Source organism: Equus asinus, chromosome 1 (assembly GCF_041296235.1).
Source record: "Equus asinus isolate D_3611 breed Donkey chromosome 1, EquAss-T2T_v2, whole genome shotgun sequence".
Taxonomy (NCBI): Eukaryota; Metazoa; Chordata; class Mammalia; order Perissodactyla; family Equidae; genus Equus; species Equus asinus.
In genome coordinates this window covers 208,826,507-208,839,964 of record NC_091790.1, presented here as the reverse complement: position 1 = coordinate 208,839,964, position 13,458 = coordinate 208,826,507, and the positions used below count along the sequence as shown (strand labels likewise).

Below are 13,458 nucleotides of genomic sequence, written 5' to 3'. Positions count from 1 at the left end.
AGAGGAGCCAGCAAGGCCACGCAAATATCATCTTCATTATTGATAAAAACTGAAATGGGGCTTGTGACTTGATATATGGCTTCAGGCTGGGGACTCTAATATGTACCAGCAATTCAGACGCCCCCAAGAATATTAGGGCTCCCCATTATATGCACAGAGAGCTGCCTCTGGGGCTCCTGAGAGCCGAGTTGTATTCAGTAGATAAGGGCAATCATAGAGGTAAACATAAGTTACAGATAAGATTAGCTCAGGGGGAAGGGAATATCACAAGGCTTCCCAGAGGTGGACAAAACAAATTGGGTTTTGAAAGATGAATAGGAGTTTTGCAAAAGGACAAAAGAAGAAGCGTAGTCCAGACACAGGGAACAGCAGGTGCCAAGGCACAGAGACAGGTGACAGCACAGTTTGGGAGGAAGGAGACGCAGTGTGACACCGCACAGGCCCTGGAGAGAGAAGGATAGAGATGCAGGGTCAAGTTGAGAAGAGCTCTGCTTGTCGTGCAAAGGAAGGGGCTTTAACTTCATACTGGAAGCAAAGGAGACATTTCATAAGCATGGAAGAGATTCAATCAAATCTGCATTTTAAATTGGCCATTTGATAGAAATAGAGACTTAAAAATAACTTTTGAAATAATTTCCCACTTAGAGAAAATATGCGAGTCCAAAGAACTCCCTTGTGTGCATCACCCAGGTCTCCGCTGTACCTCCCACCACACGCGCTGCGCTCGGTGCCTCCCAGCATCCAGCATCTGTCCACACACACTGACCCAAGATCACTGGTCTTTTACTGAGTCAGTTGACAAAGAGCTTCAGATACCATCACCCCAAAATACTCCACTGTCTATTTTCCCCAAACAAGGATGGCCCCCGTTCCATCACCCTCCCCATCAGGACGTCCATGTCAATATGACTCTGTTGTCCAGTCCACGGACTCCCCTTGTTTCACCAACCATCCCCAAAACACTTCTTTTCCTTTGTGGCCTAGACCCCACGCAGAAGCATACTTTGCATGTGGTTGTTGAGTCTCTCCGGTCCACTGCAATCTGGAGTAATTACAATTTCTCAGTAAAAAAACAGGGTGACCCTACACTTCATCTGTCTGGTGAGTCCCCAGGCCACACTCAGGTCAAGGTTTCTGGAGAGATGCCCCAGAAGTGCTGCGATACTACTCAGCATGTCATGTCAGGACTCACAATTTCCACCTGTCTCCCCTCCCCCTGCTCTGCTGTTGACATGTAGCTGGGTCATGTTGGTGTCTGCTGGTTTTCCCCACCAGAAAGTCCCCATTTTTTCCTTTTCTGATTGATGAGTATCTTGCAGAAGGTATTCCAGTAATATTCCTCATCGAACCTCCACCTAACATCCTTAGCCCCCACTGATAGCTCACCCCTGCCCTATGATGATGGCTAAATGGTGATTTTCTACTTCCATCACTCCAGTTATTTATTTTCCATATTGATCACTTGTTCCTTCATCTATATCAGTATGGACTCATGGGTTCCTTTTTTACTCCCTGGGTTCTAATCTGCCAGTATCATCCTTGATTTTGCTGCACAAATCGTCCCACACTTAATCGGTGGGAGCCCCTCAAGTTGCCTCCCTTGTCCTTCGACATCGTGTGATTCTTTGAGCATTTTCTTACTTTCTAGCATAACAAAATATTCCAGGCTCATCTTGTACTTCCACACTCCAGCCCTGAAGTCAGCTATTTCTCCAAAGATCCCTGGTTCCTTTTATTAGAGAATGGTATTTAGAAGCCAAGATCTGGAGCTCCTTGTGCTTATTGGTACTGGGGCGCTGAAAGCTCCAAGATCCTCTCAGCAGACAGAAATAGAAAATATATAAAGTAACACAAATGCACACAAATATAGATATACATATATAACTCTATGTCCATCTGTATATATATATATCAAAACATATGACTTCATACTGCCTCCAAGTCCAGTCCAACACCTCTGGGTTCTTTCTAGACTCTCCCTTTCCATGCTTGTAAGATCTCCAACAGTGAGAAACCTGGCTTTCATTATCCTCAATATGTGTATCTATGTGCTGGTATAACCAAGCTGACTAATCTGCCTGCCACCTCAGGTAGGCCTGCGACAGCCTCCTCCGTGCCAGGGAGGGAAAGTCTCTGGGGAACTTTTAAAGAAGGTAGGATCAAAGGGATACCAGTCAATTAAGAGATTTTTGTAATAAACTGGGCAAACAAGAAAGGACCACACTTTTTCTGATTCTTCTGGTTGCTTAGGTAAAGAATGGTTGTGTCACAAACGAGCACATCAGAAACACAGGAATAGGAGTCTTGGTGCGTTTGAGCAAAATGAGTCCTGGGTGCAGCACAAAAGGAAGAAGCAGTGTGCTCTCACCCTCTACAATGAAGGCTTTGTAGGACAGGGAGAGAGGGAGACGTGGAAGAGGTGGGCAGGAGAGTTGATAAGGCCCAGACCTAGGCGGGAGGGCATCCAAAACAAAGCAGAAGACAGAACCTAAACAGAAGAAAGCACTTTTCTCTGAAACTGGAAAGGATGAGTGCAGAGGCTGAAACTTTACAGTTTTGTACTAGAATACTCCCAATGATGCTCTTCTTTCCTCTGAGAAAGTAGGGCCTTTCATTGGAGAACTGTCTGCACAGAAGGTAAGGAAAGGGGTAACATGAGCAGGTCACAGAAGATTGAGGAGTATAAAGAGTCGAATGCTAGCAAAAGCCTCGGAACCTAGCTGGGCCTGTTACCAGACTCGGTGCAGAATGAGATGCATTCAGCCTTGCTGGTATGATTAAAGACAGGGGTGTGGCCAGGAGTTCAGTGGGGTCAGGAAGGCAGCTGAGGCCAGGAGCTGATTGGTGTACAACATGGACACTTGTCTTCAGTGTATTTCACGCCGCTGGGCCCCCAGATCAAACACGTTATTGCAGTCATGAAGGACTTTCTATGTGGCTTGTGTTCACTCAAGTCTTTATCTATGGGATGTGATTCTACAACTCTAGAGGGAAGACCACAAGACAGAAAAGCTCATGCTCCTTCCTATGTTAAAAAGGCAATCACTTCTTTTGAGGTTGTAACTTAGTCTTGAGTGAAATGTGGCATTAAAACATTACACTGTTACATAGGAAAAGGGTTCTCACCATTTTACATATCACAACTAATATAATGAAATTTGGTGAAGAGCAAGAAAGGAAAAACCACTTCCTTCCCTTGCTTGAGGTTTAGAGCCCTTGCCTGAAGCTGTGTTCAAGCCCCTAGAGCAATGTTTTCATAGCAGATATCTATTCACATTTCTCCATAGCCATACACACATATAGGTATACATAACTGCAGACAGACTCACAGACGGAGGAGGAGAGAGGTGTGGTTTATTCATTCACATTGCAGCAGGCACTATGCTAGCCTGAGGATATGACGATAGACACAATAAATGTGGTTCTTGCCCTCACCGAACTTAAGCCTACTTGAATTACTAATGAGAACTTGGCAAAGTCACCAATGCATGTAAATGCTCCGCCCACTGGAAAAGTTCACGCTAGCAGCAAGTCTTTTATTCAGTGCCTCGAACAGGGCTGTGATTGCAGTTTAGTCTTTGGTTGGCAGTCCTCTTCTTCTTACAGGCTTTTGTCCTCCTATCTGCACAGCAAAGTGGCCTATGGGATATGGCTGTTTTGTCCTGAAGACACGAGGCTCTGTCACTGCAGCTCCTGCATAGTGATCAAGCCATTATTCCAGAATCCCTGCAGCATGGCAGGGAAGAACCCATGTGATATGAAGTACACACATCAATCAAGAACGTAAAAACGTGCAAGCATGCTATATTTCTCTCCAATCGTCCCTGTCCTTTCTAACGGCGATCATTCAAGGCTGCCAGCAGCATAAAGATATGAAGGATAGAAGAGAGAGAGGAAATAACTAACCTTATTGTTACAATTAAAACTTCCTTGGAACTCACTGAATACGCCCAAGAGCACTTAGGAATTATCCTGATTTGAGTCCGCCAAATCATAGTGATCAAGAGCTGTCTTGCTTCCCAGAAATCACAAGCATGGTCTAGCCTAGCACCGTTAACGGCGAGTCAGCGGGATGCGGGCACCTTTCAGAGAAGTGGTTGGCATCCTGCTGAGGACACCTGCTGGGCGCCCCCTGGGGAACGTTATTTGAGCCGAAACGCTTTCATTTCATATACGCATAGGAAGGCCTATCCTGCTGGGGTTTTCCCATCCCTAAGGCAGCTCAGAGTCCGGAGCAGCAGAGCGGTACCTCCCACGCAGCGCCCTCTGCGCACCACTCGCGACGGAGTGCGCGCGCGCGCTAACACCTTGAAGGCAGCCTGCGCCGCCTAACGACGTCTCGGTTAACGACGGGCGGCACGTCCACGGTGCTCCCGCGAGACTAGGGCCGCGGCCCGGCTGTGTGCCCGCGTGCACTGCGACAGTCGCACAACCGTGAAGCCGCTCAGCAGCGCTTCCTTGGACATGTCCCCGTCGTCGTTAAACGACCGCGACAGTGCACTGAACAGCGCCTTCCTAGCACTCGGCAAGTGCAAGGCCCGCGGAGCGTCACCTCCCCTTCCGCGGGAGCCCGCAGGCCCCGGTGACCCCGGCCGGGGCCAGCACCGCCCGACGCCCCGGCCGACACACCCGTCGGCCCAGGCCCAGAGGCGGGTGACGGAGCAGGCCCGCACACCGGCAGCGCTCGGAAGCCAGGACCACCTCCGCCAGCCGCTCCCGAGCGTCCCCCTTGCCCGCCTCACGTCCCAACGGCCAGCCGGCGGGCAGAGCCCGCCCACCCCTGAAAAGACGTGCCCCAGGGCTGTACTGCCCACCGCGGGATGACGTCATAGACGGCCCCGCCCGCCCTCGAGGGGGCGTACCCAGGCCCAGGGCGGTGCCAGCCTTGCGGCTTCATGGGCGCCCCGCCCACTCGCGAGATGACGCCACACGCCAGACCCGCCCACCCCTGAGAGGGCGTGCCCGGGCCCAGGGCGGTGCCCGCCTGCCCACTTCAGGGGCGCCCCGCCCACCCGCGCGATGACGTCACATGACAGCCCCCGCCCACCCCTGAGAGGGCGTGCCCGGGCCCAGCGCGGCCCCAACCCGCGAGATGACGTTACCGCCAGCCCCGTGAGAGGACGTGCCTCAGGCCTAGGGCCGTGACCGCTCTCCTCGTGCGATGACGCTACACAGCCACCCCGCCCGCTCCGCGCGAAGACCTCACACGGCAGACCCGCCCATCCCCCCGTTGTGACGCTTCCTTCCACCCCGAGCGGTGACCCTCTCACTAGCCCCGCCCACCTCGTTCCCCAGCGCTGTGACGTGGACCAGGCCCAGGGCCGCGCCCGGTCGCGGCACCGGCGCGCGCCCTCCCGTCCGCCCGCGGCACCCTGCCCACGCTGCGTGCTGACGTCGCACGCCGCCCGCGGGCGGAAGGGCGGGCGGGCCGTAGCGGCGGCGCGCACCCCTCAGAGGGGCGCTGGCGCGCGGGCGGAGGCGCTCGGCCGGGCGGACGCGAGCGTTTAGGGGGCTGCGCGATGAGTGGCGCCCCGGACCGGGGCCCAGAGGCCGGCGCTGCCCGGGCCGAACCCCCCGGCCCGGCGCTGAGCGTGGACGTGGCGGGGCTGTTGGCACAGCTGGCGCGCAGCTTCGCGCTGCTGCTGCCGGTGTACGCGCTGGGCTACCTGGGCCTGAGCTTCAGCTGGGTGCTGCTGGCTCTCGGGCTGCTCGTGTGGTGCCGGCGCAGCCGCGGCCTCAAGGCCAGCCGCCTGTGCCGCGCGCTGGCGCTGCTGGAGGACGAGGAGCGCGCCGTGCGCCTGGGGGTGCGCGCCTGCGACCTGCCCGCCTGGGTGAGTGGGCGCCGCGCGGCCCCGCCGCGCCCGGGTCGGGGGTCCCCGCCGCGCGGTCTCTTGTCGCCACCCGCCACCTTGCCCGCGTCGGGTCCTCCCCTTGCCACGGCCCCTATCAGGGGTCCCTGCCCCGCCCAAGTCAGGGGTCACCGCCCTCCTGCCCGGGTCGGGGGCCCCACCCGCCACGGCCCCGGTCGGGGGTGCCCGACTGCCTCGCCGCCACCCCGCCTCCCTGCCCCGACCAGGGGTCCCCGCCCCACCCGGGTCAGGGGTCGGCACCGCCGTCAGTGTGCCCTCCCCAGCCTGCCTGTGTTCCCGGGCCGGGCCGCTGTCAGCCGGCGCCCCCGCCCAGGTCGGGTCTCCTGACCACCAGCAGCGTCCCGCGGGCCTCCGCCCGGGCGACGCCGGAGCCGAGTCCTGCCCCTGTCAGCCCCCTGTCTCAGTCAGGCGTCCCCGCCGCCCATCGCAAGCGGGGCCGCCAGGTGAGCGGGGCCGCCAGGTGGGCGCGCCCGTGCGCTGGCGCTGCGGCCGGGCGCCGGTGCCTCCGGAGTGTGCCTAGGGGATGGCGCAGGGGCAGCCGGGCGGGGCTCACGCCGCTCCCGCCCCAGACGGCTCCGGCGTTCCCGGCTGTGCGGCGCGGGCGGAGGGCAGCGAGGGCCCCCGAGGCTTTGCGGAGCGGGATGATTGAGGTCTGTCTCCCGTCTGGCAGTCACGTGTGGGGCCGCGCCCGTCCCCGGAGGGTGCGCTCCAGCCGGGGGCCGGCCGCGCTGCTGCGGTCTTCCTTGCCGCGGGCGGGCCTTGCTCTGACGGAGGCGGACGCGCGCGGAGTGGTTCCCGCGTCTCTTGCTGCCTCCCTGACCCCGAGCTGGTGTCGGTGCCTGGCCGCGGGAAGTCGTGCTCATTTTAGGATGCCGGACGCTCACGTTGGGCTGGGTGTGAACTTGGGTGAAGACGGCCGGCCTGGGTTTCGCGAGGGTCGCCGTCCCGGAGGAGGAAGGGCGTGGAGGAGCCGTCTTGGGAGCATTCGGTCCCCGGTGGGATGCGGGCGGCCTCGGGAGCGGAGCCGGGCGCCCGGACGGAGCCGCGCTCGGAAACGCGGGGGGACCTTCGAGTGCGCCGGTGTCTGCGGCACCGACTTACACGGCGCCGGAAGGCAGCGAGAGCAGGAGGTTCGCTGCCCGAGGAGCGGGCGCAGTCGGGCCGAAATTCGCAGGAATCGGTGATGCTGACTTGCGTGCGACGTTGGCTGTCCAGCAGTTGGTTGATACCAGATTTGCTCGTAAAAATCCTTGTGAGCTGCACGCTCTAATAACAAAGTACGTTAAATACAATTGCTACCAGATTGAGGGACAGGACAAATTCTTTGTTTTTTGGGGATTTTTTAGTAGAATAAAAGGGTGATTAGCCAAAGATTTTTTTTCTTGGGTTTTTCCTCCGTGTGCCTTAAACTGATGAACCATCAGTTCATCACATAGAGTAAGGAATTTATATTTTCTCCAGAATTTTTCACTTGTCTATTCCGGATTTGTATTTGCTCTCACATCTCACTTTTATGCTTAAACAAGCCTGCCTTAGAAAACTTCTGGAAGGATTCATGCGAAACTTGATGGTGAACTTATCCAAGAAGAGCACTAGGAGTCTGGAGTTTGAGAGCGATTTTTTTAATGTACTTTTGTTATTGTAATAGCCTTGTATTATTTTCGTAATAAAACCAGTGAATTACACTGTCTAGAAGTGTGCTTTTATTCTGCTGTAGCCAGGGAGCAAATCAATAATAGAAGCCATGCATGAGAAAAGTTAAGCTTTCTGTATTAGTAGTACTTTGATTTTTACTGTACATACTTAGGTTCTTGGGGTTTTGACCTTTCAGCTGGTGTTTTTCTTTAAACGAGATATATTTGTACACGTTTTCATAATGTGGTTGACAACTGTGATTCATAGCAGGGTAGAAGCATAGGGAAACATGAAGTAATGTGGTACTCACCTCCTAACCCCACTTTTGGATATGTTCACTCACAATTTTTCATCTTTTTATTTAGTGCAGTAAAAATTTATACTGGATTGGAAAATAAAATAATTAAAGAATATTAATACTTTGAGAAAAAAATTTACTGTTTTGAATGAAGACTATTAGGATATGAAAAATGGTCCTCACTTAACATGTAATACTTCTTTAGGACTTTGGTCCTACAGTTTTAATGTAAATACATTGTTTTTTATTCTTCGTTATTTTTTTCCCCATAAATAGAGAAAAGGCCTAGCAGGTTTGGGTTGATGGAATGAGGGCTGGCTTTTTTGTTGTACCAGTGTTGACCCATATTAATTGTCTACCCCTGTAAAATTAGACTATGGGTGAGGAATATTCTTGAAGAGTTGTTACAGAGATGAATAAGGACAGTTTTCCGCTGCTATTTTTGTTTACTTGAAAACTTAGAACTTGGTAGTTGAAATCTGCCTTTTTCCTGCTTTTACTGCTGCCAGTCAGTGCTGATTCTGTGGCTGCAAATAAGTAGGGACTCAAACCTGTCATATATAGTATCACTCAACTTTTTTGACAGTTGGTCTCTTATTACTCTAATACTTTGTTCTGTACTATACATGTACAACCTTTTCTTTGAGGAGAGCTTTCTTCCCATAGTTCTTCTGGGAAGTTCAAGAGAATTTAACTCTAGCCAAATTTAATATGTGTAGGCTAAGAACCAAATGAACAAAAGAGAAGAAAACACTTTGGTCTCATGTAAAAGAGAGGCAAATATTTCTTTTATTCTTGGTGTTAGTCATTGAGTTATACTTTAATGAAATTTTGTGAAGACTTGTAACAAAATAACTGGTGTAGCTAAATCAGGAACCACCGTTTAGCTATTTTAGACTGTGATTACAGCTTTAGCAGTTGGATCCTAGAGCAATTATGTACTTTGAGAAAATGTTGGAGTCATCCTCGTAGCTGTGAAGGGATATGGATGCTGCTGGGGGTTCTTGATTATGCCCACTCTGCTGCCGTACTGTAGTCAGAGAGGAAAAGGACTGAGAGCACTGCCTGGCTCTGTGGTCTAGGATCTAAATGCTTCCTTCAGTTGGACCAGAACGCCCCAAGGTTGCTAGATGTAAAGCGGTAAATATCTGTTTTTTAGTTTAAACTTAAAAAATGAATTTAAATTTGGAATACATGCATCCATCAGCTTATGTGGTCCGGTTTTACTAATACTTCTGTCTCAGTTGAATCTTAGCCTCACGTTACATTCCACCATGGGAGAACATAGAGCTAGGACTGAACTATAAATCATTTAAATAAATACGTGAATTGAAAATGTATGTAATAAACTTATATTATGTTAAGTATATTATGTATATTTATAAAATATAGATTTTAATCCTGTGAAGAACCAAAAACTGGTAATTTAGTGTTCTCATTAGGCCTACTGAACCTTTTATCTTTTCTGTGGGTTTTAAGGATTTCTACATTGGTTCTAACATTTAATCTTGAATAGTATCACAGACATTGTGAATATACCAGAAAACATTGAATTGTACCCTGCAAGCGATATGGCATATGCGAATTGTATCTCAGCACGTAAAAAAATGTAGACATTGAATTTCTTTTAAAAATAAGTGAAAAAGGCAGTCTGTTATAGTACTAGGTAAGCTGTATGTACTTATTTGCTTATGGAATTCCAGCTAAAACTGTACAACTTTTAAAAATTATTGTTCCAACTTAGATTTGGAGGCATTTATGTTTTAAAGAATATTTAATGAAAGGAGTGGGCTTATGAATGAAAAAAGTAACTAGGTAAATATTTTTACCTTAAACCTAATGTACCTTTACACATTGATACCATATTGGCTAATTCTGATGGAATAACAATAGAAATCATGCTTCAAAGATGTAAACAGCAGAAATGTGTTTTTCTCTAAGTTATTCTAAGCTCTTACCTTTGATTCAAGGTATCGACACATAATTATCATGTATGTTTGAGAAATTTAGCCTGTAGATTGATTTGTTTTATATTAGATACATTTTATCATGGCATGATTTTAGAATGTACTATTTGTGGTCTTTTGCATTTTATTGTGTTGTCGCTATCTTTAGTTTCCATGACAGTGCTGCCTCAGATGAATTTTCCTCCTCCATTTAATGATCTGAGGACCCACAATAATGCAGAAGTGTAAGAGGTCATCCTGCCTTCACGTGTGTACTCTTCTGGGTAGAAACAAGGCAGTATGTGATGGCCCCCGAGTGCTGTGGTGGGTCAGAAGAGAGGATGGAAGGTGGTTAGTGGTGAGGGGGTACCTACAGACACACTTGTGGACTTTTAAGAATAGGTGGGAAATCAGGGGCATATCCTGGGATGGGGTGCAGGGTGGAAGCATCAGAGCCGGGTGGGGCAGCAGTGTGGATTCCTGAGTGGTCCCATCTGGAGGGAGCTATACAGATGGTGATGGAAGGTTGAACTGAGGCTCAACGGTTATTCTGGGCCCAGGGGTGAGGAGTGGATGTGTTTGGACTGGGGCCCAGGCCCGGCTCTCAGGGCAGCTCTCCCATTTCACAGGGAGCCCTTAGTGGGCATAAATATGAACACTACTCTTAAGACAAGGAGTGTTTGGACATGGGAGGAGGGGAAGATAGTGATGTATTCAGAACTAAGCTTGTAAAATCAGAAAATGGAAACTCCTATGCAATACATTAGAGTTCTGTTCTTGCCTCAGCTGCCAAAAAGCTTAGAGCCAAGATTATTGCTGGATTGTTGTGCTCTATACCATTGAGGCAGCTGGAAGTACCCATCCACCTTCCTTCAAATAGACTGTTCTGTTTTACTCTTAATGATCTTATTGTGCCTTAAACACTGAGTCATCTTGAGTTCTTTTGGAATTGGGTGGGGCATAGTTCTTACACAGTGTCAGTAGTTGTCTTGCCTGGAATCATTTTTCCATTTAACATGTTTATTTACAAGTATTCTCATCTTTTCCTTTCATTTATTTTTTTAAAACTGTTACAAAAGTTCTATAATTTTATTAAAGGAAACCATTTATTTTGGTGAATTTTTCCTAGAGTAGATCACATTTTAAGGAACTAACCCAATTTGTGTGTGGGTATTAAAATGAACCTTAATTGATGCATCTATTCACTCAGCCAACATTTACTAGACATTTGCTCTGTTCCAGGTATTGTGCTAGGTACTAGAGACACAAACATGAGTAAGACAAGACCTTAAACTCAAGAATTCACTAGCTGGTAAAAAGGCAATCTCTGTGTAAACCTAGTTTTAGTCATAGTATGCATTGGCAATTTTTCTTTATTAGTAAAAGTATACAGACTCATTTTTTTAATCCAGGAAAAAAGTGTATTAAAAGCATCATCCATAATTCCAAACAACCTGTAATAGTAGTTGGTGGAAAATTGTAACAACCTTGAATGGAGTTGTTATCGTGAATGTTTCTCTTTGTGCTGGTAAACCATACTAAAAATCATTTGTTCAGGAAAATATGGTTTAGGATTTAAAAGTTTTCCAGACTTAACTATCTATGGAAAAAGAAAGGCAGACTTTCATTAGGTCTTTCAGTTGGTGAAGTGGGATGTTCATTTTTTAATAAAGTTATGCCATTTGGAGCATTTTGTACATTTATTAAGGTAACAGCTCAGCTCTTTAAGTCAATCTGTTTTAAAACAAAGATTTTATTGATGAAGATTAAAGCTTTTTTCTAGGGTTTGTTGATATGGCTATGCACGTAAGTCCAGTTTTGTGCTATGCTATCTTTGCCTATTTTGTGAGAGGCAGTTTTATGATTACTCATAGTGGGCGCCTGTGAGACCTCTAGTCCAATATCTTGTGTCTGTTTAATGGGTTACAACAGGATGTCCAGATGAAAGCATTGAGGATGAAAGAATCAATGCAAAGTGACAGCACATCTTAAGTGCAACCTGTGTGTCAGCAGCAGTAATTTCCTGTATAAAATAACTCTGTTTTGTACCTGGTGACTACACTTGAAAGTTAGTGATAACCACACAAACGGCAGAGGTGGAAATAGGAGTATGACCGTTTTCATTTTGCTTTCTTTTTTTATTTATAAAATTGTCATTGAACTTTAAGTTCTGTTGTTTGTTCTGTCACTTATTGCAGTTCTCCTTATCTATTTTTAGTGAATATGTAGTTGTGTTTTTCTTTATTTCTTATGTTATGGCTAGACAGGTTTTAAAAACAATTTTTCTGGTATGAGAAGAATGCATGCAGAACATTTCAGTTTTGCAGAAGAACAAATAGGAAAAAGTCACCTGCAATTCTACTAACTAGTGATAACAATTATGAACATTTTGGTGATTTTCTCAGCCTGTAGTGATATGTTTGGATGTATGTGGATGTATGTGTGTGTTGTATCCTCCTTTATTAGGTGTGCAATATTGTCAGTCTTATGGGAGTGCCATGCTTTGTTTAAATGATGTCTGATGGACAGATTCCCAAAATGAGATTGCTAGATATTATTTGGTGAGAAAAGATAAAACTAGAGATCGAGACATTTAATTTTCTGCTCTTTTCAAGTTATGAAGGATGATTTGCTTGAGGTATTTATCAGATCTGTCTAGGACATGAACTATTTTTGAATTCATGAGAGTAGCATGATGATTTTATAAGCAAAAGTCTAGCTTTGGAGGGCAGTATTTGTTTTTGAATGGTATGATGTTAAAATGCACCTAGATTTTTCCAGATCTCCTCTTATGTAAATAACCTTTAGAAGAAAAGCATTCCCCCATGTGGAATCACAACTTTAATTAGCTTTTCTTCCTCTGTACTGTGTTGGGATATTAAAGTTTGTTAACCGAGGAATATTTTATTGTATTTATTTATTTTTTTAATTGAGGTAACATTGGTTTGTAACATTATATAAATTTCAGATGTACATCATTATATTTCAATTTCTGTGTAGATTACATCATGTTCACCACCCAAAGGCTAATTACCATCCATCACACATGTGCCTAACCACCCCTTTCGCCCTCCTCCCTCCCCCCCACCCCTCTGGTAACCACCAGTCCAATCTCTGTCTCTATATGTTTGTTGTTGTTTTTATCTTCTACTTATGAGTGAGATCACACAGTATTTGACTTTCTGCCTCTGACTTATTTCACTTAGCATAATACTTTCAAGTTCCATCCATGTTGTCACAAATGGCAAGACTTCATCTTTTTTTATGGCTGAATAGTATTCTATTGTGTATATATACTACATCTTCTTTATCCATTTGTCCCTTGATGGGCACCTAGGTTGCTTCCAAGTCTTGGCTATTGTGAATAATGCTCCATTGAATGTAGGGGTGCATGTATCTTTACACAATCCTGTTTTCATTTTCTTTGGATAGATACCCAGCAGTGTAATAGCTGGGTTGTGTGGTAGTTTTATTCTTAATTTTTTAAGGAATCTCCATACTCTTTTCCATAGTGGCTGTACCAGTTTACATTCCCCCCAGCAGTGTATGAGGGTTCCCTTCTCTCCACATCCTCTCCAACACTTGTTATTTCTTGTCTTGTTAATTATAGCCATTCTCATGGGCGTGAGGTGATATCTCATTGTAGTTTTGATTTGCATTTCCCTGATAATTAGTATGTTGAACATCTTTTCATGTGCCTGTTGGCCAT

General features: G+C 47.3%; 1 protein-coding gene across 2 annotated transcripts in view; it reads left to right on the top strand.

Annotated features, from left to right (window-relative positions):
- Nucleotides 1-5,375: 5,375 nt before the first annotated feature.
- Nucleotides 5,376-13,458, top strand: part of ESYT2 (extended synaptotagmin 2) — a 91,296-nt gene continuing 83,213 nt past the window's right edge. For both annotated transcript variants that reach the window (XM_044765649.2, XM_014830484.3), the window contains exon 1: nucleotides 5,376-5,831. In XM_044765649.2, coding sequence (XP_044621584.1) covers nucleotides 5,520-5,831 — 312 coding nt within the window. In that variant the 5' untranslated portion in view covers nucleotides 5,376-5,519. The remainder of the gene's footprint in view (nucleotides 5,832-13,458) is intronic.